Genomic DNA, 27,653 nt, shown 5'->3' with positions numbered 1-27,653 from the left:
AGAATTTCATATAAGTGGAATTGTACAGTATGTGCTCCTTTTTTCTTAGTTTCTTTCACTCAGCAAATGATTTTGATATTCATCCATGCTGTTGTCTCTATCAATAGCATATTCTATTTAATTGCTGAGTACTATTCCAGTGTGTACTGGATATACCACAGTTTACTTATCCTTTCATCTATATGGGCTCTGGGGTTTTTAGCTTTGAGCTATTATAAATAAAGCTGCCATGGACATTTGCATACAAGTCTTTTGTGGACATATATTTTCATTTCTCTGGGGGTAAATACCCCCCAATGGAAGAATTAGGTCCTGTGTTGAGTTTGTTCAACGTTTTAAGAAATTTCCAAGCTCTTTCCCAAAGTGGGTATATTATTATTTTACATTCCCACTCATAGTATATTAAATTTTCAACCTCCACGTCCTTACCAACACTTGATGTAATCATTCTTTTTAATTTTATCTACTTTGATGGATGGTGATATCTCATGGTTTTAATTTGCATTTTCCTGATAACTAATGATATTAAGAATATTGTAGGTGTTTATTGGCCATTCATGTAACTTCTTTTGTGAAGCTCCATTCAGATCTTTTTCCTATTTTAAAAATTACATTGTTTGTCTTATTTAGTTGTAAAATTTTTATACATTCTGAAACAAGTTCTTTATTTTATATATGTTATAGATATTTCCTCCCAGTATATGAAGTTTTGTTCTCTTAATGGTACCTTTTAAAGGGCAAAAGTTTTAAAGTTTGATTGTCTAATTTATCAGTTTTTTTCTTTTATGTTTCATGCTTTTTGTGTTCTGTCTAGGTAGCTGTTGTTTATTCCTCAAATTGCAAAGATCCTGGTTTCTTTCTTTAAGTTTTTGTATTTCTGGATTTTATATTAAATCTGTGATCTATTTTGAGTTAGTTTTATATACTGTGTGAGATTTTTGATTGTTAAGTCAACCTTACATTCATGGAGTAAGCCCTATTTTATCATGATATTCTTTTTATATAAAATTGGCTTCAAGTTGATAATATTTTTATAAATATTTTTATGTCTGTCCTCATGAAAGATTTGGTTTCTGTCTTTCTCTCCCTCTATGTTTGTCTTTGTTAAGGTTTGGTGTGAGGATTATACTGGCCAAATAAAATAAGTTCATCTCCTTTATTTTCTGAATTATTTATGAATAACTGGTGGCATTTTTTTCTTGAATGTTTGATAGAATTAATCAGTAAGATCGTCTGGACCTGGAATTTTCTTTTTGGGAAAGTTTTGATAATAAATTTGATTTCTTTAATAGATGTAATGCTATTTAGATTTTCTGTTTTTTACTTTTTCTTTTTTTAAGTTTTATATTGGAATACAGTTGTTTAATAATGATGTGTATCTGTTTTTTCTTGTGTCAGTTTTTAGTAAATTGTATTTTTCAACAAGTTTGTGCATTCCTACTAAATCATCATATTTTTTGAAATTAAGTTGCTCATAATATCTTCATATTATCCTTTCAAGTCTGTAGGATCTGTGATGATAACCCCTTTTTCATTTCCAGTATTGGTGATTTATGTTCTCTTTTTCTCTCGATTAGTTTAATTAAGGGGTTTGTTAATTTTATTTATCTTTTCATAGAACCTAACTAACGGAGAAGGCAATGGCACCCCACTCCAGTACTCTTGCCTGGAAAATCCCATGGACAGAGGAGCCTGGTAGGCTGCAGTCCATGGAGTTGCTAAGAGTCAGACACGACTGAGCGACTTCACTTTCACTTTTCACTTTCATGCATTGGAGAAGGAAATGGCAACCCACTCCAGTGTTCTTGCCTGGAGAATCCCAGGGACGGGGGAGCCTGGTGGGCTGCCATCTGTGGGGTCGCACAGAGTTGGACACGACTGAAGTGACTTAGCAGCAGCAGCAGAACCTAACTAGAACTGCTTTAATCTATTTGCTTGTTTTCTAATTTGTTCTTTTCTGTTCTTGTCTTTACTATTTACTTACTTCTATTTACTTTTGATTTACTTTGTTCTTTTTCTTCTACTAATGACTTCTTAGAGTAGAATCTTGGGTCATTTTCGAGTCATTTATTTAAGGACTCAGAATGTATTCTGACTAAACTTGGTTGTGGAGGAAGGATCTTAGGTGTTTGGTTTCCTGTCAGAGTGAGAACTGGAGTTCGGATCTTGGTTGTATGGAATATGTGGGCTAGAGGCCCAGAATACCTGGGCCCCCTGTAAGTACCTTACCTACAAATATGTCCTGTATTCTTTCCAGAGCTTCATTCTCATAGTCCTGTTTATACCTGGTAAACATGCACTACTACTCTGAATTAACATCTTTATTCCAGAAAGATATAGTGGCCTTATTTCACTGATCCAGTTGCCACATCACCAGTGAGTTTACTACTGTTGGCCAGGGTTGTTTTCTTCATCCAGCGTCTGGAAGAATCATGAGAAATCCACATAAAAGAAAACCCTATCGTGTGACTATATTGCTAGCTAAAAATAAAGTAAATAAACAGCAAAAAATATATCCTCAGGTCTCTTCTTTCCTCAGCTTCATCCTCAAGTTTCTGCTCTGAGTTGTTCTGAGAAATAAACATAGGCAGACTCGGCTGACCACTTGCCTTAAGATTTGGCAGATTCATGCAGTATAATAGCCTCCTGTCCTTTCACTAGGTTGACTGTTACAGACTCAGACGGAGCTACTAACTCCACAACGGCAGCCCTAATAGTCAACAGCGCTGTGGACTACCCACCAGTTGCCAATGCGGGACCAAATCAGACTATAACTTTGCCCCAGAACTCCATCACTTTGAATGGAAACCAGAGCAGTGATGATCACCAGATTGTCCTCTATGAGTGGTCCCTGGTGCCTGGGAGTGAGAACCAAGAGGTGGCTATGCAGGTATGTTCTCATCTTGCCTTCAGACTTCTATTTCTCTAGCTGTCTGTTCGTCTGTCTCTCATTCTGTCCGTCTTTCTTTCTGTCTTTCTTTTTGTCCATCATCCATCCATCCGTCTAAAATATTGGTACAAGGGGGAAGCTAAATTCGGAAAACATGTTTTATAAAGTTGCCTGTTATAACCATCAGGAGAGTAGCTAAACTCACAAATCTTCTAAATTTGTGTCACTTTCCCTCACTCACTCTATGTAAGCCCAGAATAGCAACTAAGCAGGTCCTAGTTGAAATGTAGCCCTTAAATGTTGAAAACTTGATCTTGAGGTCCAGAAATATCATTTTAGTACATATTAGGATAAACATTAGAAGTAATCTAGTTTAAACCTCATTATCAGAAAATTCCTGTGTTTTTGTTCCTTCTAGTTTTAGAAATTGCATGTTATCGTTTCTAGGTCCAGCAGTCTCTTGTTGAGATCTCTTTGTATTTACTTTTTGATTGGTTCCAATCTCTAATGTATCTGTCTGTAATAACAGACAGATTAAACAGCAATAAAATGTTGCTCTATTTGTATGCATGTGTGTGAGCTGCTTACTTATTCTTCTTTTGGTGATGGCCAGAGCTGTTGGTTTTTGTTGCTAACCAGCTTGGTACCTTTGAAGTTATGTTATTATTTAAGAGTTTAATGGAAAAAAAGATAGTACCTTACATTGCACCCTTCCTCTTCTCCTTCAAACACCGTCTCACCAGTCCAAGATAAATTTCTTGTTAGTGTTTGTGATGAAGTCAGACAGTCCGTGAAGACTGACCTACTTTACTTTTTTGATCTTTCTGGGAAGAGCTTTGTGATTATAATGAATTAAAAATGACTGATTGGATGCATGGAACTTGAAAGAGCTGTGAGTCCTCTGGATACCCTTAGAGAGCACATGGTATAGTGTCCATCTCTACCTGAGAGTTGTGGCAAATGTTGTTTGCAGCTGTTGGGTTAAGAATTCGGATTCAGAGGAGTTTGGATACAAACAAGAACATGGACTATTTTGTATTTTTTCAGTTAAAAAAATATTTCAAAATTTCTTTCCCTTAATTTCTGAGAATGATGTGCCCAGAGCTAATGGGGCAGTGCATCCATGTCTCCGGGACCTGGATCCACAGGAGGTCACTTGTGCCGGACTGCAGAGCTAACTTCGTTGCTCTGTGCACCTGCCCACTTGCTGGAAACACTCTCGGATTAGCCACAGTAAGGATGCTGCTGCCTCGTGGTTGACTACCGTGTTGAAAGGAGTAGTGCTTTTTATGAACTGGGACAGTCACAAAGATAAGTTCTTAAACCAAACTTCTTTATACTTAGACTAAAAATTCTCAGTAAATTTGTCTGCTCAGTTCGCATTTGCTGCAAGCTTCCTCTTAACTGTAAGCATAGCATTCCTGTAACCATGTTAATTTTGAGTCATGTACCGGAGATTATACTTTCTCTAAGAGCTTTCCAGAAAAAAAAATACTTTGCTCTATTGAGTCAAAGTAGGGGAAAGCCCTTTTTTAAGGTCTTAAAAGAATGCATTTCTAATTTCAGCAACTCCCCTTGTGATAACACACTTGATTTTCTATTATTTAAAAAAATTTTTTCCTTTAAAACTAAAAGAAAAACATGAACAGAAATTTATCTATAGATAATCGTAGGATCTGTGAAAGTAAATACATTATGATAGGACTTAAATTTAAAAATCCTTTCCAGGATGTCATGAACTTTAAGCTTAGGCAACAACTGGAAAAATTTCCAGCAACACAGGAGCAAAAATAACCAAAGGGGTATTAACCAGGAGGCAACAAGGTTAAACTACTGTATACTCAACTGAAAAAAAATGCCTTATTGAAAAGTTCTGTTGTCCCAGCATTTTAAAAATTTATTTTACATCAAGGACCTACTATATTGGGCTTCTCTGGTGGCTCAGATGGTAAAGAATCTGCCTGCAGTGTAGGAGACCCAGGTTCAATCCCTGGGTCAGGAAGATCCCCTGGAGAGGGCAAGGCAACCCACTCCAGTATTCTTGCTGGGAGAATTCCATGGACAGAGAAGCCTGGCAGGATATAGTCCAAGAGTAAACTACTGTATACTCAACTGAAAAAAAAAACCTTATTGAAAAGTGTTGTTGTCCTAGCACTTTAAAAAGTTATTTTACATCAAGGACCTGCTGAATAGCACAGGTGTTGAACTCTAATCAATATAGTAATACACTATAATGGAGAAGAATCTGAAAAAGAATATGTGTATGTGTAACGGATTCACTTTGCTAGACACCTGAAACTTTGTAAATCAACTATAATCAATAAAAGTTAAAAAGAAAGTATACATGCACAAAAAGAAAAATTCAAGAGATGATAACATATGGGGGAAAATAACAAAAAATTGTTTTTGATCATGATTTATTTCCTGTGGTTAAAAAAACTCAAATTCTGATAAAGCAGAAACCCCCCTTGACCTCAACCAAGTCCCTTTATATGAGATAATTACTGTGATGAGTTTAACCTGTGTGTGTCCAGAATCTTTGTGTTTGTATCTGTGTAAAGTACATATAATAGTATCTCCCACACTGTAGCCATTGTTGCAGAGTTTTCTTTGATTCATATTATGTCTTTGATATCTTTCCACTTTTTAATGTATACATCTACTTCATTCTTTTAAACGTCTTTCTTTGCAGCTAGCCTCCCATAGTGTATCATGGTGGGCTTGGCCGTTTCTCTTTTGATGATCATCTGGAATGTTCCCTTTTCTTTTTTTTCTATAGGCAATGTCTTAGCATCCATGGGGGAGTCTCCATTATTACACACATGAGCTTTTCTTTAGGGTAGATACTCAGTAGAAAGGCTGGGTTGAAGAGTGTGTACTTTTAACATTTGAATGGATGCTGCCATATTGACTTCCAAAAAGACTATATTAATTTATATTCTTTAAACTGTGTCTGAGGATATACTGTGGACTTTAGGTCCCATTTTCCTGGGACATGTATATATTTTTTAAAAGCAGGCTCTCCACATTTAGTAAAATCACTAGTTTTTCATTCTGTCATGCTGATTACTTGTACTTCTTTAATATTATTTTTTCCTTTTCATTTTTGTATTTGCTATGACTTAGGGAGTAAAGACACCATACCTTCATTTGTCTGCAATGAAGGAAGGAGATTATACGTTTCAGCTGATGGTGACAGATTCTTCGAAGCAACAGTCCATGGCTGTGGTCACCGTGACTGTCCAGCCTGGTAGGTGAAATAGGAAAGGAATTTAGCCCCAGAGATTAAAACAGAAATGACACCTGGGCTTCTGGGCTACAGACCAGTCAAATTTGGTGGAAATTCTCTTAAGCCTTCGAACTGTCAAGAAATTGGGGCTGCAGGAGCTAAATCTTAATATAAAGCCAGTTTTCTTTCGTGGTTCTGAATTGTGTCCTGACGGTGTCCCTAAACTACAGCACAAGGGACAAATGAGAGCCCTCTGCAGAGACCCTGTGGGCTCTGATGCCATGTCCCACTCTGCTGCGAAGCTCAATTGCATTCTTGAAGAGGCTGGTAGGTATGTGTGGCTTGATACGCAGAAGGCTTGTGGCCAGACTTTGGCAATTGACTAGAGTTCCATTCCATGACTTTTGAGGTCTCTTCAAGAAACCAGAGATGTACACATTACAGAACAGTATTTCTTGCTATCTGTCATCCCAGTCTAAACTTGGAATATTTAATTCCTGGGTCAGCTAAGAGACTGCATGTATCCCCCCAGGATTCCCAAAGGACAGGGCACACTCTAGTAGCCACCTGATCCAAATATGAGTAATTTGCTTAAATCAAGAAATCAGAGGATGGCAGACTTCATGCAAAGAGATGTTACTTCTTCACACCATTTCTATAATTCTAGAAAACAACAGGCCTCCGGTGGCTGTGGCTGGCCCGGATAAGGAGCTGATCCTCCCAGTGGAAAGCACCACCCTGGATGGGAGCAGGAGCAGCGATGACCATGGCATTGTCTTCTACCGCTGGGAGCGTGTCAGGTAGCCCGCCCATCTCGTCACTGAGAGCTGGGTTCACACCCTGGCTCAGTGCTAATACTCCTGTTCTCTGGAGGATCCAGATTAAGCAATCAACTTGAGATTGTTGAGGAGTCAGGATTTAAGCTCGTGTCTAGAAGTGGAGGGGCACCATTGTTTAAATTCTCCATCAGGCGTGGATGGACAGGATGGGCATTTCTTGACAGTGGAGGGGAGGTGGCAGCAGGGCAGGTGGACAGGGCAGTCTTGGGGTGAGGTGGGCTTCCTGACAGAGGAGGTGCAGGAGAATCTGGAGGGTGTCCTCATGAGAGCCCCCCCAAGTCTACATACTCTCAAACCACCTGCAGTGACTATAGACGCAGAAGTGCAGAGTTCAAGGGGATTCCTGTATCCTGAGACTTTTTTTTTGTACTTTACATGCTTAATCTTGTGGAATGCTAGATCAGTTCTTAAGAGGTAAATACTATTATTCCCATTTTAAAGGTAAAGCAACTGAGGCTTGCAGAGATAAGTGAGATCACAGGGCTGAGCAAGCTCCGGGAGTCAACCTGGGTCTTCCTGACTATATAGTCTTCACAACTCTGCTGTAATTCCTCTCTTAAATCAGTTACCTGGCTTGATCCCTCCTCTTCCATATTCTCCTGAAAGACAGCTGAGGATTTCAGCAGATTTTATTTAAAGAAGAAATAGCAGAGGGAATTCCCTGGCCATCCACGGGTTGAGACTGTGCACTTCCACTGCAGGGGACGCAGGTTTGATCCCTGCTCAGGGAACTAAGATCCTGCGTGCCACACAGTACAGCCAAAGTAAAAAAGAACGAAAGAAGTAGGAGTGGTTTCTAAGGCTCCATCTTCTAAAAACAGATCATTTCACTGACAGCTCAATTAAAAAAAAAAAAAGAACCCCAAAATCCTCTTCCCAGGAATCCAGCAGACTTTGTCTGAAATAGAATTTAGCTTGTGCCTCTTACACAAAACTCAAGAATCTAAATGAGTAAAAAGTTATCTTAGAATTCTCTAGATGGTATATATTATTGCCATTAAAAAAAAAGACCATCTATAACAAACAACATGCCTGCCATTCTCAGACTCTCATACCTTGAGCTCATTGTTAATGACTGTCATGTTTCATAGAGGCCCCAGCGCAGTGGAGATGGAAAACTTCGACAAAGCTATAGCCACAGTAAGCGGTCTTCAGGTGGGTACCTACCACTTCCGTTTAACAGTGAAAGACCAGCAGGGATTGAGCAGCACGACCACCCTCACCGTGGCCGTGAAGAAGGGTGAGTCAGGGCAGAGGGCGGGTGGATCCGTCGGTGGAGGGGGCTGGGCGCCTTCTACTTCTCAATCTCACAGACCCTTCAGTTCAGTTCAGTCGCTCAGTTGTGTCCGACTCTTTGCAACCCCATGAATCACAGCACGCCAGGCCTCCCTGTCCATCACCAGCTCCTGGAGTTCACTGAGACTCACGTCCATCGAGTCAGTGATGCCATCCAGCCATCTCATCCTCTGTCGTCTCCTTCTCCTCCTGCCCCCAATCCCTCCCAGCATCAGGGTCTTTTCCAATGAGTCAACTCTTTGCATGAGGTGGCCAAAGTATTGGAGTTTCAGCTTTAGCATCATTCCTTCCAGTGAACACCCAGGACTGATCTCCTTTAGAATGGACTGGTTAGATCTCCTTGCAGACTCTCGAGAGTCTTCTCCAACACCACAGTCCAAAAGCATCAATTCTTTGGCGCTCAGCTTTCTTCACAGTCCAACTCTCACATCCATCCATGACCACAGGAAAAACCATAGCCTTGACTAGACGGACGTTTGTTTGCAAAATAGTGTCTCTGCTTTTGAATATGCTATCTAGGTTGGTCATAACTTTCCTTCCAAGGAGTAAGCATCTTTTAATTTCATGGCTGCAACCACCATCTGCAGTGATTTTGGAGCCCCCAAAAATAAAGTCTGACACTATTTCCACTGTTTCCCCATCTATTTGCCATGAAGTGATGGGACCAGATACCATGATCTTCATTTTCTGAATGTTGAGCTTTAAGCCAACTTTTTCACTCTCCACTTTCACTTTCATCAAGAGGCTTTTGAGTTCCTCTTCACTTTCTGCCATAAGGGTGGTGTCATCTGCATATCTGAGGTTATTGATATTTCTCCCAGCAATCTTGATTCCAGCTTGTGCTTCTTCCAGCTCAGCATTTCTCATGATGTACTCTGCATATAAGTTAAATAAGCAGGGTGACAATATGCAGCCTTGACGTACTCCTTTTCCTATTTGGAACCAGTCTGTTGTTCCATGTCACAAACCCTTAGCCACATGGTTATCCAGAAATGCTGGTGTTTGCTTATTCGTTCATAACAGATGCTGAACTCTGCTTGGCCAAACAAAGGTCATTCCTTTTCCGTCCACGTTAGCTGTTTTCCCGCCTCCTTTTGCAAGGACATAGCCTTCTCTTTTGTTTGTGGAGTGCACCTTCTGATGGCTTCACTCTTCTTCTGTGACTGCTGACAGCTACAGCCCTGAGTCCCAGTGACCACATGGTGCTTTCTCTCTTCCTTGGAAATCTAAGTGCAGAGGTGGTTTCAAGCTCCATGAAACCATGAATATGAAATGTGTGGTCCAGTCTTACACCATCTTGCTTTAGGTACTTGTCTCTCTGACTTTTCCGTTGGACCGTGAGTGGTTGAAGTCTTTTATTGTAGGTATTTGTGTCCTCCATGTGGTGCGGTGCTGGACTCACAGCAAATCATAAATGTTGGCCACTTCAGTAAATGAGTGAGTGAATGAATGATTATGATGCACTGAAGCTCAGAAAGGTAAAACAGCATGGCTGGGTGGGAAAATCCGGTTGGCTATTAGGGACCAGCAAGAGTGTCCGAACACTGGGGAGGGCAGCCGAGCCCCAGGCTCAGCCATAAAGGACTGTGTGTGTTGTGTTGTGCTGAGTAGTTTGGACTTTATCTGTTGTGCATTTGGGAGAGAATGAAGCAATTTTCTAAGCACAGTGACATCAATTTGAGTTTTTTTCCAAATGTTTTACCGTGTAGGTTTTCGACCACATATAAGAGTAGAGAGAATAGCCCTAATGGACCATCATGCACCCATCACCCAGCTTCAACAGTTAGCAACATTTTCCCCTTCTTATTTCATCTATCAGTTCACATTTTCTTTGATCCTGGTTGAAGCATTTTGAGGCGAAACCTAGCATCATGCCATTTTTACCTGAAAGGTTTGGATTTTTAAAAAGATAATGCTTGTGGAGAAGCGGAGTGGACAAAAAGGCAAACTAAAAATAGCACCAATTGGCTCTTCCAGTCTCTGGCCTCTTTTTTGAGGACGAAAGTGGCCAGTGACCAGTGGGATGTTAATTAACCCTTTGGGTCAATATTTGACTATCCTCACCCGTTTTCTATTGACTGATTTATTGAATCCCAGAATCCCATCTAAACAACCCCATCTGCCTCATAGCATCTTCTTTATATCCGAAATGGCTTTACATTGTTCCTTATATTTGATACCCAGTCAGAACAATGAGGTCTAATTATTTCTGACTCAAGTTCTTTATTGTATTTACACAATCAAAATTTGGCATGACTAGAAACATAAATATTTCTGTGGCCAGATAGCATGGACCAGTATAGAATGATCCAGAGCATATTTTAAACCAAAATGTTTTCATTTTTCAGATCCCAAATGTAAATAAGATCGTGGTTTCCCTTTTCAAAAAGGGAAAAACTGTAATGATGATAGAAAACTGTCCAACATATTGGCTTCCAAATTATAAGTAGCTGAGTGCAAAGGGATCTTAAAGAAAGTCTTTAGTTTATCTTATGGGTATTTTGGGCAAGAGATGATGCTTTCTGGATATTTTAAATCTACTTATCTGCAAGATGGAATAGTCATGGATATTTTATGACACACTTATCACAAGTATTTTAAATCAATTTCTTTGCTTTCATTTCTGCTGTATTTGACTTAGAAAATAATAGTCCTCCCAGAGCCCAGGCTGGTGGCAGACATGTTCTTGTGCTTCCCAATAACTCCATTACTTTGGATGGTTCAAGGTCTACTGATGACCAAAGAATTGTGTCCTATCTGTGGATCCGGGACGGCCAGAGTCCAGCAGCTGGAGTGAGTACTTGAAGAGAATTGCCCCTGGACCAGTAATCATTACGTCTATGTTAGTTTGCTAGGGCTGCATAGCAAAATACCACAGGAGGGGCAGCTTCAACAACAAATATTTATATTCTCCCAGTTTTGGAGACTGGAAGGTCCAAGATCAAGGTGGTAGATGACTGGTTCCAACTGCCTTCTTGTTGTGTCTTCACATGGGAGCAGGGCTGGAGAGGGAGAGGAAGGAGGGGAGAGAGAGGGGAGAGACAGGGCTCTCTGGTGTCTCTTCTTACAAGGACGCTAATCCTATGGATCAGGACCCCACCTTTATGACCTCAGTTCAGTGCAGTCACTCAGTTGTGTCCGACTCTTCACAACCCCATGGACTGCAGCACACCAAGCTTCCCTGTCCATCACCAACTCCTGGAGCTTGCTCAAACTCATGTCCATCGAGTCAGTGATGCTATCCAACCATCTCATCCCCTGTCTTCCCCATTTCCTCCTTATGACCTTATTTAACCTTAATTACCTCATAATAGACCTTATCTCAAATAGAGTCACATTGGTTAGGACTTCAACCTTTGAGGGGACACAGTTAACTCCATTTCTGTGTCTCTTATGATCTCATCTCCCTTTCCATGCCCCACTAAGATGTTTATGATTCTAGGTTTCCTCTGACGGCTGAGTGCAGGAAGCTGCTATTCAATTTAAATAAATTTGAAGTCCTTTCTGACTTTTTCCCCACCCAGACTTTGATAGAGTTAGAAACCGTAGCCTGGAATCTTCTCACGGGACTCATTCTGCTCCTCAGCTTTCCTATTATTCCTGTTTTGATCCATGTGGATTCTTTCCTTTTCCTCAGTATTGTACCAGATAGGTCACTAGACCCAGGATTGCCATTCCCATTGCATAAGTACAGAAAATCAGATGCAGAGATGGAAAGTGACTTGGCCAAAGTTGATTAACTCATCTTTAACCAACCAGATAGGCTTAGGTTTTTCATTCCTAGCAGGCATTTCTCCACATTACCCTGCCTTTTTGGCTATAAATGTAGGTACATCTTCTATTCCTACTGTTGCTAAGAAGTTGAAAGATGAAAATTTACTCTTGGAGATGTACCAAGGGAGTGGTCCCGGGGAAAGAACTGAAAGTGCTTTATAATTTCCAAAGTAACTCTGGAATGAATACTGTTCAGCCAGATGGTGGATTGGCTTCTAAGTGTAATTATAACAGCTCCCTGATCAGAGCACTTGTTACCGTTGGTTACACCCTCTTCTGCTAGCAAGTTCAGGGCAGGGGTCTAGGAGATCCTTCTCAGACGTTTTCAGCAGAGATGTCTCTACTGAGGCTCTTGGGTCATTAGAGAAGGTGAACATGATGCACCACGAGGAATCCTACGCACTGCAAAGCTGTCTTTGAAAATAAGACCCAGAAAACTCTTCAGAGAGAGTGCTTCAAACTCCAGGTCTTTGCCCTAATTTCAGGAGTTTCTGCCTTTGCTGGGTAGAATTTGGTCATTCCTAGAGCCCTTGGGAGGAGAAGGCAATGGCACCCCACTCCAATACTCTTGCCTGACAAATCCCATGGACAGAGGAGCCTGGTAGGCTGCAGTCCATGGGGTTGCTAAGAGTCGGGCACTACTGAGCAACCTCACTTTCACTTTTCACTTTCACGCACTGGAGTAGGAAATGGCAACCCACTCCAGTGTTCTTGCCTGGAGAATCCCAAGGATGGGGGAGCCTGGTGGGCTGCCGTCTATGCGATCACGCAGAGTCAGACACGACTGAAGTGACTTAGCAGCAGCAGCAGCAGAGCCCTTGGGAAGCTCCTGTAACAAAGTCCTGTCTGAGTCTTGTGTCTCCTGGTGCTTTAAAAGTGAAAGAGGGACTTTCCTGGTGGTCCAGTGGTTAAGACTCTCTTCTTCCAAAGCAAGGGACATGAGTTCCATCCCTAGTTGGGGAACTAAGATCCTACATGCTCTGAGGTGTGACCAAAATATAAAAATTTTTAGAAACGCATAAAAATAGCAGTGGAAGAGACACCGAGGATTACCCGGACCTTCACTAACCTCCCCTCCCCACTTCCTCCTCGGCCTGTCCCTTAGAATCATGCATGTGTGACAAAGACGAGAGACTGAGGTTTGGGGTCCGCAGAGGCCCGGGTTGGGAGCTGAGTACGGACTGTGAACGTGTTATTTCTCAGGATGTCATCGACGGCTCTGACCACAGCTCGGCCCTGCAGCTCACCAACCTGGTGGAGGGCATCTACACTTTCCGCCTGCGAGTTGCTGATGGTCAGGGGGCCTCAGACACGGACACCGCCACAGTGGAAGTGCGGCCAGGTGCGCGTTGGGCTTCTGGGCCTGCGTTTGTGGGGCTGGCCTGTGAGCTGGGGTCAGGGGAGGGGTCTGCCTTTGGGGCTCTTTACAGGTGGCAATGGAACCCAGTGTGGGAGGCCAAGCCCACCTGTGGTTTTCTCTACACGTGGTCATCTATCCCCCAACAGATCCAGCCTCTGAACTCTTAGGGAGAACTGGGCCTGACAGCAAGACTGCTTGGTCACTTTGGTTTTCCTACCAGAAGACAAAGAGGTCTTTCAAAGACAAAAGACCTCGTGAGGTGGACATGAGCGCTTCACTCCTGGGAGCGCCAGGAGGGTAGCTCCAGTGAGGTGGCCACACCAAGCTCTGGCATGAACAGCCCTCAGGGACTGAGTTCTCTTTCTGGGTCAGGGTAGGTGTGTGAGGTCCCAGAATGTTAAGTGAGCCCCAAGGCTGACTAAGCATACCTGTCTATCATCTGGAGAAAAATTAGTAGACAGCGAGCTGATATAAAACAGGGAAGAAGTCCTCACAGACAGTGGCCTCTGTGGCTTTTGGGAGAATTGACCTGAGCCGTAGAACCCAAGTGTAGAACCCAACACAGGGGTCACTTAAAGCTCTGTGACTCTTGTGCAGGCCTTGCGCCTCCTGTTATCAAGCCTGGGGTTTTCAAGTGGAAACAAAGCCTGTGTCTTCTCGTTTCCCCAGACCCGAAGAAGGGCGGCCTGGTGGAGCTGATCCTGCAGGTCGGCGTTGGGCAGCTGACGGAGCAGCACAAGGACACCCTCGTGAGGCAGCTGGCGGCGCTGCTGAACGTGCTGGACTCAGACATCAGGGTTCAGAAGATTCAGGCCCACTCAGACCTCAGGTAGGAGGCGCACAGTCCAGCCTGATGGTGTTGGTCTCCTCTCTCATTCTGTGTCTTTCCACACAACGTTTATCCCATTTGTATTCTTTTTTTTTTTTTCCTCAAAGGGCAGCAGCAAGGGCATGATTATAGAGGTCCTTCCCGCAAGGCTCAGTAAATGTTTGCTGATTGAGAATGTTCTGACTGAAGGAGTTAGGGACCATCAGAGGGAGCTGGGTTTTAGTTCTGGTATCAACAGAGGGCATGCAAATGGTCTGGGGCATGCCCAGGGCATGTTTCATAGCCAGATTCCATTCGTGCCTCATGTTCATGGGGCTGAGACTTCTCCCACTCTAAGAGGACCTTGGATTTACACTTCCCTCATAGCTCAGTTGGTAAATCATCTGCCTGCAATGCAGGAGACCCAGGCTCGATTCCTGGGTCACGAAGATCCCCTGGAGAAGTAAATGGCAACCCATTCCAATATTCTTGCCTGGAGAATCCCACGGACAGAGGAGCCTGGCAGGCTACAGTTCATGGGGTCCCAGAGTTGGACTCGACTTAGTGACTAAACCACCAACCACCTCCTGAGGGTCTGTAAGGTTCAACCTCTGCATTGATTTCTTATAGGATTTATAATTTTAATTGAATTTTTAAAAAACCTTTATACACCCAATTTGTGGTATGATTTTTATGGCAACATTTGGAGAGTAATATAGATTTGAATAGAAATTTCTCCAAAGATGATATACAAGTGGCTAATGAACACATGAAAAGAGGTTGAGCATCATTAGTTAGTAGGGAAAAGCAAATCAGAATCACGTGGAGATACCACTTCATACCCACCAGGATGGCTTTAATCCAGAAGAGACTGTAACAAATGTTGGCAAGTATATGGAGAAATTGGAACACCCATATGTTGCCAGTAGGAATGTGAAATGATGCAACCACTGAGGGAAACACTTTCACAGTTTTTCAAAATGCTAAACATAGAATTACCATACGACTCAGTAATTCCACTCCTAGATATATACGCACGAGAAAGGATACACGTATATCCTTACAAAATCCAGGATGTGGACATTGACAGTGGTGCTATTCATATGGCCCCAAAGTAGATACAGTCCAAATGTCATCGACTGATAAGTGGATAAAAGATACCTATTCATACAATGGAATAATAGTTGGCATTTCGAAGGAGGGGGATATACATGCTACAACTTGGGTGAACTGTGAACACATTATACAAAGTGGAAGAAGCCAGGCACAAAATGCCTCATGCATATTCCATGTATATCAAAAGTCCAGAATAATCAAATCCACAGAGACTGAAAATAGATGAGTAGTTGGCAGGAGCTGGAGTCCTGGGAATGGTTGCTGATGAGTGTGGAGTCTCTGTGATGATGGAAACGTTCTGGAAACGCACAACTTTGTGAATACGCTAAAGGACACTGAGACACACGCTTACTTTAGAACAGTGACTCTTATCATAAGTATATCATGTCTCAGCGAAAAGGTAAAAATGAAGATGCATCTGAAGGTTCTCATGCTGTGTGTGGTTGTGTCCGTTTGTACACATTGCTCTGGGCCCCCCAGGTGCCTGCCAAAGCAGGAGATGTAAGAGATGCAGGTTCGATCCCTGGGTCAGGAAGATGCCCTGGAAGAGGGCATGGCAACCCACTCCAGTATTCTTGCCAGGAGAATCCCCATGGACAGAGGAGCCTGGTGGGCTACAGTTCACGGGGTAGTAGAGTCAGACATGACTGAGTGACTTAGCATGCATGCAGTCACACATTGCTCCGTTTATCTGAAGATCTTCCCCTCATCAGTTGAATTCTGGGACCAAAGAGCCTTTATTTGTGACGAGAAGCCGATCAACTCCTTGGCCCCCAGGATACACCCGTGTCCTTGCCAGGCCATGGAGCTGTGGCCGTCTGCCTTCTCAGCAGGTCCCATGGCTGGAGTGGATATGTCACGCCGGTCACTGGCTAACCATGTGGCTGGCCCCTCTCTGTCTCCTCTGCAGCACCGTGATTGTGTTTTATGTACAGACTGGGCCACCTTTCAAGGTCCTCAAAGCTGCCGAAGTGGCCCGAAATCTACACAGGCGGCTCTCAAAGGAAAAGGCTGATTTCTTGCTTTTCAAAGTCTTGAGGATTGACACAGCAGGTATGCCCCCTATCAGAAATATCTTTATTTTTAGAGGTCAAGTAATATAAATATATAATTGTTGTATATTTAGAATTGGATTCCACTGGACTAGACATACGGCTTCCCAGGTGGCTCAGTGGTAAAGAATTTGCCTGGAATCCAGGAGACCTGTGTTCAATCCCTGGGTTGAGAAGACCCCCCTGGAGAAGGGAATGGCTACCCACTCTAGTATTCTTGCCTGGAGAATCACATGGACAGAGGAGCCTGATGGGCTACAGTCCATGGGGTCCCAGAGTCGGAAACGACTGAGTGACGAACACTAAATACTATGCAGTAGACATGCCATCCAATTAAACGCAATGGTAATATCACAGAAACATAAGTACCTAACCAGATTAAAGGAAAAGATTTCTTGGAGGAGGTGAAATATGATTTGGTTCCAATATGGCAGGACTATAGCAGGTCTCATAGTCTTTTTTGAATTAATTGGAAATAAAGTTCAGGATTTAATTATCTTTCTAATTTCTCCATGTCAACTCCTATGGGAATATTCTAAAAGAATCAGATTTGCTAACCAGGGCTTCATTTTGCTGGCACAGAAAGAAAACATGTGGACAGCTTCACTTTAGCATTCAGGGATTTGTTTTGCATTTACTTCTTAAGTCGGTTTCTGCAACATACATTTGCCAACTGTGCTTTCTCTTTGAGGGAACCTGAAGAGAAACAAGTCATGGTTCGTTTTTAAAACTATAGTCTCACACCCTGGTCATTGTTGGAAATTTCAGACTTAAACAGTCAGAATGTTGTTAAAGACAGATAAGTATTAATAGCTGGAAAATTGATTGACCTGGGACACTGTGGCTTAGGTTGTGAATAGATGTTATGTAGATTATTGGGAATTTTGTTATTCTTAAGTTGCTAAGTCATGTCCAACTCTTTGCGACCCCATGGACTATAGCCCTCCAGGCTCTTGTCCGTGGGATTTCCCAGGCTAGAATACTGAAGTAGGCTGCCATTTCTTTCTCCAGTGGATCTTCCTGACCCAGAGATTGAACTGGTGTCTCCTGCATTGCAGGTGGATTCTTCACTGTTGAGCCATTAGGAAAAGTAAAAGTGTTAGTCATGCAGTCATGTCTGACTTTTTGGGATCCCATGGACTATAGCCTGCCAAGATCCTCTGTCCATGGGATTCTCCAGGTAAGAATACTGGAATGGGTAGTCATTCCCTTCTCCAGGCATCTTCCCAACCCAGAAATCAAATCCAGGTCTCCTACATTGCAGGTTGATCCTTTACCATCCGAGTCACCAGGGAAGCCCGTTGGAAATTTAAGATAGCTTATAGTGCCTTCCAGTGGGACCTCTTTTCCTAACCACTTGCTTGCCGCCTCTTCCTGGTACCAAATCCATTCACGTGTGTGGATAGAAATGTAGTCTTTATCCCAGGTCTCTGTCCCCACCTTCCGAGGGACATGAATACCTTATTATGTTAAAAGGATCATTTCAGTAGACACTAGGGACTGTGATAATATTTGGATAGTAAAATTTAATTTGTCTCAGATGTGTCTCTAACCACAGTTGACTTTATTTGTAATGTGGAGTAAATTATTTTTAAGAACTTTTTTCTTGATACAAAAGTAATCTTTGTTTATTGGAGGAAATTTGGAATACACAAGAAGACAAAAAACTAGAATAATCCTAGTATAATCCTCTAGATTTTACAGTCTAGAATTCCCACCATTCAAAGATAACTTTTGTTAATAATTTGATGTTTTTCCTTCTAGTTCCCCCATCTCTAGACACATATAATGCAATCAGGATAATTTGATACATATTTTTAAATCTGCTTTTTTAGCTTCAAACCATATTACGATCATTTTCTCAAATCTTTTAGAATTTATCCCTCAGTAAGATATTCGTGGTCACATAGTGAACACTCCATCCTGGATGTGTTCCACAGTTTATACAACTAATTCTCTACTCGCAGACTGTCAGGTTGATTTTTAAATAATGGTACGTTGTTTTAAGCCTTCAAGTTTGCAGTCATTTGTTACAGCAGCAACTGGAAACCAATGAGGAGAGAGTATTCCCTGGTGGCTTAGACAGTAAAGAATCTGCCTGTAACACAGGAGACCTGAGTTCGATCCCTGGGTCAGGAAGATTCCCTGGAGAAGGAAATGGCAACCCATTCTAGTATTCTTGCCTGGAGAACCCCATGGACGGAGGCGCCTGATGGGCTACAGTCCATGGGGTCACAAAGAGTCAGACACGACTGAGCAACTGAGCACACACATACACAATGTAGATAAACCTTTGTGCACATCCCCAATCATTTTCACTGGATAAATCATTAGAATTTATCATTCTTGGGCCAGAGGGTGCTGCATTTCCACTACGTGTTTAAGGCTTTTGCTTCACGGTGCCGGTGTTGACATGTTTCTGCCATTCACTTCCTGATGAGATTGTCAGTATGAGAGACCATCCCTGGACCACTGTCCATACAGTAAGAGGCACTTGACTCAACAAGGTGCCTCTCTTCAGGGTCTATGGAAGAAAAAGACACAGCTGAAGGCAGGGAGCCTCCTTTGCTCCATGATGACCTCTGCCTCACTCTCCTCCTTGCAGGATGCCTTCTGAAGTGTTCTGGCCATGGTCACTGTGACCCCATCACAAAGCGCTGTATTTGCTCCCAGCTGTGGATGGAGAACCTGATCCAACGTTATATCCGGGATGGGGAAAGCAACTGTGGTGAGTCCTGGCGTGGTGGGTGGCTCCAGGAGAGGAGGCTTCAGACAAATCATTCTGAACTGTCAGAAAGACCTGCCTGACTGTACAGCTGTAAATTCAACCCTTTTCTCACCCAAAGCCCATTGCACCAGCTCATGTGGTGATGGGTCAACATATTCCCACAATTCACCTTGGGGGTGTGTTTAAGGTTTTTCCTTAAAACTTCCTGCTGAGGAAATTCACCCCGGCAAAGCAGATGTTGCTAACCATTGCTGAGAAGGTCGCTTTGGGCTACATGGACCCCATGTCCAGACTGTACCTGCCTTGGCTTGAACTGGGTGTGACCTTCTGGTGAAGTGGGCCCTTGGTGTGGACCTGGCTGGAATCAGATGAGCAAGAAAGTTGACCCACTCACCAGGCTGTCTGCCCAAGCAGGCTCCAGACATTGGAGCCACCATCTCAGCCAGCGTCTGCCTGAGCCACCGCCTGTCTCTTCTGAGGAGGAAACTGTGTTTTAATGCCAGTCTGTTTCTAAGAGTCATTTTGTCTTCTTGGGGATGCAGATGGACATAATTGGCAGAAAAATTATGATGAGCTCCCTGCCAAATTATGTTCCTGTTTCTATTTCTTAAAAATTTGAAAATAACCAGCCCTTGAATCATTATTCCAAGTAGTGTTGTAACATTTAATGGAGTTAAACCCTGTGTCTTTGCTCCATTGGTTTCTCTCTCCCTGGGTTGTTGCAAAGCTTTTTACACTGGATTTTTGTAAGGATGTGGAAGAAGAGAAGTGAAGATGAAATCGTTTCTGAATGACTGTCAGGCTCTATGATAAGTACCTTCATGTCACAGGCAGCCATACAAATAAACACCTTATTTGCTTTATTGAAACCAGACCAGAACCAGTTTTGAAGTTCTGTGTTTCTAGAATGAATGTTTTGGTGTGCCTTACCTGGGTGTTTAAGAAACCTTCTTAATTGATGAGTTTATTTTTTTCAGTTTCTTCTGAACCAGTTGGACAAATGTAGGATGGTTTTAAGTTGTTCTTGGTTTGTTAGTATTTTACCAGGCCCTGCAGCCAGCCTGGTGAGGTGGTCACAACACCATGGATGGCCTTTGCTTGTAAGGATTCAGAAATATTCATTGAGAGTTATTGAAATAAAGCTGTTTTGCAAAGGGTATGTAACATGTCCTCTCTGGTCTTCCTGTTTTTCAGAGTGGAGCGTATTCTATGTGACAATATTGGCGCTCGCCCTCATTGTGCTAACAGGGGGGTTGACGTGGCTTTGCATCTGCTGCTGTAAGAGGTACCTGGCATGCTTATTTATTTCTTTGAAAATAAAGATGCAACATTAAAGGTGATATGATAGGTTTAAGGGCTGTTGCTCGGGTTTGTGAAACTGCTCAACTTTTGACAATCCCTCTTTTTATGAAGAGAGACTCAAGTTTAAAACCACATGATAATACATTCTCCCCCACAGGGCTTACGTGCCTACTAGTTAAATGGAATAATACTAGAGGCAACTTTTTTTTCATTGCAGCTGTCATATTTTCTAGAAGATTCAATGCTTCTGTATCAAATCTAATCCTCTTTTCTACCAGTCTCACATCACACTCACTAGAACACTACCTAAGTGGCCTAATCCACTCTCAGTAGAGAAAGGAGTTCTAGAATATACTGATCCAAACGGTAGGTTTTCATTAGTTTACATCTGTGAAGCAACAAATCTACCTGAATTCTTTTTCCTAAATGCAAAACTTTAAGTGGCACCATCACCAAAGATGGACTGGAAGAAACACAAGCTGGAATCAAGATTGCCGGGAGAAATATCAATAACCTCAGATATGCAGATGACACCACCCTTATGGCAGAAAGTGAAGAGGAACTCAAAAGCCTCTTGATGAAAGTGAAAGTGGAGAGTGAAAAAGTTGGCTTAAAGCTCAACATTCAGAAAACGAAGATCATGGCATCCGGTCCCACCACTTCATGGGAAATAGATGGGGAAACAGTGGAAACAGTGTCAGACTTTATTTTTCTGGGCTCCAAAATCACTACAGATGGTGACTGCAGCCATAAATTAAAAGACGCTTACTCCTTGGAAGGAAAGTTATGACCAACCTAGATAGCATATTCAAAAGCAGAGACATTACTTTGCCAACAAAGGTCCGTCTAGTCAAGGCTATGGTTTTTCCTGTGGTCATGGATGGATGTGAGAGTTGGACTGTGAAGAAGGCTGAGCGCCGAAGAATTGATGCTTTTAAACTGTGGTGTTGGAGAAGACTCTTGAGAGTCCCTTGGACTGCAGGGAGCTCCAACCAGTCCATTCTGAAGGAGATCAGCCCTGGGATTTCTTTGGAAGGAATGATGCTAAAGCTGAAACTCCAGTACTTTGGCCACCTCATGCGAGGAGTTGATTCATTGGAAAAGACCCTGATGCTGGGAGGGATTGGGGGCAGGAGGAGAAGGGGACGACAGAGGATGAGATGGCTGGATGGCATCACTGACTCGATGGACGTGAGTCTCAGTGAATTCCGGGAGTTGGTGATGGACAGGGAGGCCTGGCGTGCTGCGATTCATGGGGTTGCAGAGTCGGACACGACTGAACAACTGATCTGATCTGATCACCAAAGAGAAGTTTTGCTTTAGGTTTTTCCTTCTTTTTTTTTATTCCCATGAAGCTGATTGCTGAGGAGCCCCAGACTTACCTTATGATCCGAACCTTCCAGAACCCCATGCCCAACCCTCTGTGAGGACATTCATAAGAATAATGATTACTCAAGTCCTTAGAAGGCAGCATTGGGTCCACTTTCCTACATGGAACTCTATGAATGCTCTCCGAAGAAGATTTGATAAACAAAACATAATGGTATACCATAATAATAGTTATTTTTCAGAGATCACTTATCAATTTTTGTAGTTTTATTTGTGATTAATTTTCCAAAGGTAGGACCAGTGAACGAGTGCATAGGAAGAGGTACCTAGCGGCCTCTATCCCATTACATTTTCCCAGAACCATCTGGGATGAAGGTCACCCTGCTGTGCTTGGCTTTCCAAATTCTACAGCTTTGTGACATTTGTATCAAGTAGATGACAATGATGACAAGAGTGACTGAGCATTTATTAAGTGCTTGCCATTATAATGAATGCTTCTAAGTGCTTTCTATGTGTTATCTTATGAGTTTTCCCATCAGTCATATGAGAGAGGAACTGTTCTTATTCCCATTTTACAGGTGGGAACATGGAGTCAAAGAGATGACAAAAAATGGCCTCACAGTCACCCAGCTAGTAAACCCAGAGTTGGAACCCCATGCTCTTAATCACCAAGTTCTCAGAATATTGCCTTTGTTTGTTCTCTACAAATCTTACCATAGTGTTGATGTATATTTTGAAATTATCCTCTAAAGCATAGGGTGAGGTCCATAGGATCAGCCTGCGTGTCTTGATGTGTTGTGAAAAAATGAAGGATTGAGTTATTGCTTATTCCTTTGGGAGAATTTATCATAATTTCTCTTGATTTTTTTTTCTGATTGCTAGTTATGTCATCTTGTCATTCTTGCATATTCGGACATCCCAGGGAGGTGTAGGTTCAGGGGGAAACTTGTTCATCCAGCTTTTTCTGAGGAAGGAATTCCTCATGGAGAAAAGCTTGCTGGGCCAACACACAGAGTTGCTGGAAAGGTCCCTGCACCTCAGCCTGAGGCTTAGGTGAGAGCCTGCAGTTAGGTGATAACAGCAGTGCTACTCTGACATGTGTTTCTTCAGGATGCATGGCGTAAATAAGAAAGAGACTCACAGACTTAGATAATGGACTTATGTTTGTCTGGGGGAAGGATGAGGGGGAAGAGATCGTTAGGGGCTTTGGGATGGACAGGTACACACCGCTGTATTTAAAATGGATAACCAGCAAGGTCCTGCTGGACAGCACATGGAACTCTGTTCAGCGTTATATGGCAGCCTGGACAGGAGGGAAGTTTAGGAGAGAATGGATTCATGTATATGTATGGCTGAGTCCCTTCGCTGTTCACCCAAAACTATCACAAAATTGTTAATTGGTTGGGTCAGTGGTAAAGAATCCACCTACTAATGCAGGAGATGCAGATGCAGGCTCAATCCCTGGGTCAGGAAGATCCCCTGGAGAAGGAAATGGCAACCCACTCCAGTATTCTTGCCTGGAGAAATCCATGGACAGAGAAGCCTGGCCAGTTACAGTCCATGGGTCACAAAAGAGTCGGACATGACTTTGCAACTAAATAACAACAATATCAAATAAAAAGCTAAAAAAAAAAAAAAAAAAGGTACATGATGTATCTCAGACTCACCAAACCCAGATTGGACTGTGACACACATCATTAATAAAGAAGATTGTTTGTGTGTTAGACACTCAGTCGTGTCCTCCGGGCTCCTCTGTCCATGGAATTCTCCAGGCAAGAATACTGGAGTGGGTTACTATTCTCTTGTCCAGGGGATCTTTCCAACTTAGGGCTCAAACTTGGGTCTCCCACATTGCAGACAGATTCTTTGCCATCTGAGCCACCAGGGAAGCCCCACATATCATTAATAAAAGATGCCAATTAATAAAATGTAATAGCATTCTAAAGGCAAAGCATTTCCTTTAGTGTTCTCCACGTGTTTTAAATCCTGGATCCCACCTATCTCTCTGAGAATCTGAGTTGACCTTTTTCTTTGTCTTTTTCAGACGGAAAAGGACTAAAATAAGGAAGAAAACAAAGTACACCATCCTGGACAACATGGACGACCAGGAAAGAATGGAGCTGAGGCCCAAATATGGTAAGTCTCCAAGACAGTTTCCCAGTGCCTTGCCAGTGTTTAATCCCGACGTCCAAGAGTCACCCTGTGAGAACGCAGCTGATGAGTGACAAAGCTTGGGCTCAAGCTCAGGAGTGATTCCACAGTCCCTGTTAACACCCGCAGGGAAACCCCAAGCACCTGCTGCCTCGTAAGTGATGGCTTTGTAGGTGCAGAGCGCAGGGCTCCGTGCTCGGGACCAGAATGATGGATGGCGGGGCGGGAGAATGCCGCTCCCCTCCAGAGGCGTCTGTCTGCTTCTCCCTAGGTATCAAGCACCGGAGCACAGAGCACAACTCCAGCCTGATGGTGTCCGAGTCCGAGTTTGACAGTGACCAGGATACAATCTTCAGCCGAGAGAGGATGGAGCGAGGGAATCCGAAGGTTTCCATGAACGGATCCATCAGAAACGGAGTTTCTTTCAGCTATTGCTCAAAGGACAGATAATGGAGCGATTGGTTGTGAAACAGAAGGACGTCTACAGGAATCCTTTAATCCCGCAGAGTTGGTGGGAGTTACAGACAAAACTCACTCTTGTTAGAATAGCGTGTTCCTGTCCTTTCACACTGGGTTGGAGGTGTGTCCCCATAGAAAAGACCTGTCTTCTTGGGGTTTTCGAGACACAGAACGAAAACAATGCTCTTTTCACTGAGATGCTTGTTAGTAGGAGTAAAGGTGGGGTAAGACGCTAAGGTATATGCTTAAAAGAGCTCTGTGTTTTTGTAGCTAACACAGCGTTGTATTCCTATGTTAAGAAAAAGGTGCATCTGTTTCTGTCTGCAGACACCTGGGGAAGATGAGTTCAGTACAGATGCAGAGAGGACTGACTTCTCTTAGGAGCAGTAATTGCCTTTAAAGGGGACTTTCCCAGCATGGTTTCTGTCATAGGAGCCTTGGAGCCTGAGGTCTGTGTGTATTAAGCTGATTTATCTGCGGTGCGGGTTGCCCTCTGTCCGGCCAGTTTCCTGTGCCGAAGAGACACACGTACAGAGCTGAGGTCTCCTGTTTTTGCTGCTTCGAGACGGCCAACCACCATTTCTGTGCTGTTTCTAGCGAGCAGCTCTAGGAAGTTTGAGAGCTCAGTAAGAATTGTATTCTGAGGACCAGAAGCAACAGAGAGGGAGGTGGGGTTTGCTGACTTGTGGGTTGAAAATCGAAGATGACATTTTAAAAGGTTTTACCTTTTCTTTCTCCAAGAAAAACAAACTATTGCTGAGGCCTCTCTCAGCTCCAGTTTACAGGAAACACAAGAAAAGTGATTAGTAATTCATTAGTGGTTTATCATGTGCAATAGGCCATGCGTTTGGACCTCCACCAGTAGGAATAAAGACTCAGCAGCTTTGTAATATACATGGTCAGGGATGTGGGCCCCGTGGATGCAGAAGTGGTAAGGGAGAGGGCTGAGTGTATTCCCAAACTCTGAAATACCACAAGTCTTAATGAGAATGGTATGCTTCTGATACTCAGCCCCTGTAGTTACTCTTCCTAGTAACATGACATAGATATCCACTTAATTTGTTTAAAACTATATTTATTCCACCATTTTCTACTAAATAGCTTGTTTTAAATGTATGAAAAAAATTAAAGCATCTCTAACCTCAAAGCCGCATCCTAGAGCAAGGAACTACAGTGAACTGTAGCCTGAGAACTCAGCTGGCTGCTGATCCTTTGCCATCCACCGTGGTCCTGAGGCTGATGGCCTGGGCGGTACCCTTGGCATTCTTTATGAAGAGATCAGCATGAGAGACGCAGACAGAACCAGGGCTGTGGCATCAAGCATGACCACATTTAAGCAATATTCTGTTGCACAAGCTTTTGTCACAGGAGAGGGAAACCGGGATTGCTTTGCTATGATTAAGGGGAGAAGCAAGGCCATTAAGTCATGAGGTTTAAATCATCAGGACAGGACAACAGAGAACACAGTTCCCGTGGGCCCCTGAAAAACACGAAGCTTTCCGGTGCTGTTGTTCTCGCTGCTAATATGCATCCTCTTGAGACCGTCTTGTTTTTAATTATTCTGTTTTCTGGGAAATGGCAAAAGTAAAAAGCATACAGTTATGATTTTATTTTTAAGCATTTCTTTATATGTACGCTTTCTGTCTAGCCAGCCAGTTCAGTCCTATTGATGGTGTTAGAAGGAGAATGTGATGCTTTTTCCATAAATATTTAGCTTCATAAACTTAAAATCTGCCCTACCCAGTGGCCAGTTATATTATTTTCATGCACAACTGGAAATTTCTGGCACAGAGGATGGCAGCCTAAATATGATGTCGGCAGAGTGCAGTGATGGAGGAGTGATCATGTGTTAAGTGCTATCTATGTACATAATATATGTATTTTACATACTCTACTGATCCTTATAATCAAGCTGGAAAGGTAGCTATTATTCTCATATTGAACATAATAAAGGCCCAGAGAGTTTAAGTAACTTGCTCATGGTCATGGCCAGTCACTGGTGGATATAGGAATCGAATGCAGATTTTGTAAGCTGCAAGGTCCATACCTTCCACCCTCCTCACCTATACACAAAGGACTCCCATGCCCAGTTATTGGAGGGCAAATTCTGGTGGGTCTTTTGGAAGTTTGGTTCCTAGGACCAAGAATTCCCTCTGTGAAGGGAGCAGAAGGCAAAGGGGGAGAAGACTTCATCTTTTTTGCGGGATCATACCCGAGGCTGCCCCTCTGGGTGGCTGAGCACTGCTCTTGCCACTGCTCCCTTTCTGACCCTGTCTCCAGCCCAGCGGGTTTGATCCTTCTACCACCCATGGATCTTGAATCTGTGGTGGATCAAACATAAACATCACACCAGCGATCAGAAAGTGAGTCCTCTCCTGTTATCCCACTTCTCATCAGAGGAGCCAACCGTGAGGTGGAATGCAGCCAGCATTCCCCACTTGTGTGCTTTGCATTAAGGGTCTTGGGAAGATGAAGCTCTGCAGGAGCTTAGATGAGCAAAGCAGGGCCCAAGAATGTGGGAGAGGCCAGTGGCAGGGCTCACAAGATGACCAGACTATTAGTTGCTGGCTAAAAAAATCAATGGCAGAGCATTCAAACCCACAGTATTAAGAGGTCAAGCGTGTGTGTGACTAAGGAACTTGGTGAAAAAGAAGCAGTGAGGTAAGGAGTAATACCATGTGGCATGCCAACACCACCTCCTTTATGGGCAGAGAGGAGGGGCAGTACTGTTCTTTTCTGTGTGTGACCAAACCATCATGGACTTTGGCTGAAGTCTTGGTTTTCTTTACTTTTTTTTTTGTTTTAATGTCTTTTCCCCATGTATTGACAAGGTATCATTTCTAATATAACACTATTAAATGTATGTGCTAATCTGAATAAAGGTGTCTGTATTCTCTGTAATGCCTCCATGCTGTTGTGTGGGTTGGGGTGATATTCATTCTTTATACCTCTGTGTAGAGGCATTTCCCGGAGAGGAGGGAGCAGACTGGCCCATGACCTGTTTTTGTGCAGCCAGTGAGTTAACAATGGGTGTTACATTTTTAAATGGGTGAAAAAAATCATACATTTCTGTGACGCTTGAAACTCACAAGGCAGATGGAATTCAGATGTCCGTTCAGTTCAGTCATTCAGTCATGTCCGACTCTTTGCAACCCCATGGACTGCAGCACGCCAGGCCTCCCTGTCCATCACCAACTCCTGGAGTTCACTCAAACTCATGTCCATTGAGTAGGTGATGCCATGCAACCATCTCATCCTCTGTCATCCCCTTCTCCTCCTGCTTTCAATCTTTCCCAGCATCAGGGTCTTCCCCAATGAGT

General features: G+C 43.0%; 1 protein-coding gene across 2 annotated transcripts in view; it reads left to right on the top strand.

Moving 5' to 3' along the window:
• Positions 1 to 27,209, top strand: part of KIAA0319 (KIAA0319 ortholog) — a 76,112-nt gene extending 48,903 nt beyond the window's left edge. For both annotated transcript variants that reach the window (XM_070360987.1, XM_070360988.1), the window contains exons 10-21: positions 2,662 to 2,890; positions 6,017 to 6,140; positions 6,787 to 6,919; positions 8,050 to 8,198; positions 10,896 to 11,047; positions 13,232 to 13,370; positions 14,058 to 14,217; positions 16,223 to 16,365; positions 18,970 to 19,092; positions 20,287 to 20,377; positions 23,768 to 23,859; positions 24,146 to 27,209. In XM_070360987.1, coding sequence (XP_070217088.1) covers positions 2,662 to 2,890; positions 6,017 to 6,140; positions 6,787 to 6,919; positions 8,050 to 8,198; positions 10,896 to 11,047; positions 13,232 to 13,370; positions 14,058 to 14,217; positions 16,223 to 16,365; positions 18,970 to 19,092; positions 20,287 to 20,377; positions 23,768 to 23,859; positions 24,146 to 24,324 — 1,714 coding nt within the window. In that variant the 3' untranslated portion in view covers positions 24,325 to 27,209. The remainder of the gene's footprint in view (positions 1 to 2,661; positions 2,891 to 6,016; positions 6,141 to 6,786; positions 6,920 to 8,049; positions 8,199 to 10,895; positions 11,048 to 13,231; positions 13,371 to 14,057; positions 14,218 to 16,222; positions 16,366 to 18,969; positions 19,093 to 20,286; positions 20,378 to 23,767; positions 23,860 to 24,145) is intronic.
• Positions 27,210 to 27,653: the final 444 nt, after the last annotated feature.

The sequence above is a fragment of the Bos mutus genome, chromosome 23, assembly GCF_027580195.1.
Source record: "Bos mutus isolate GX-2022 chromosome 23, NWIPB_WYAK_1.1, whole genome shotgun sequence".
NCBI lineage: Eukaryota > Metazoa > Chordata > Mammalia > Artiodactyla > Bovidae > Bos > Bos mutus.
This window is presented reverse-complemented; position numbering and strand designations above follow the sequence as displayed.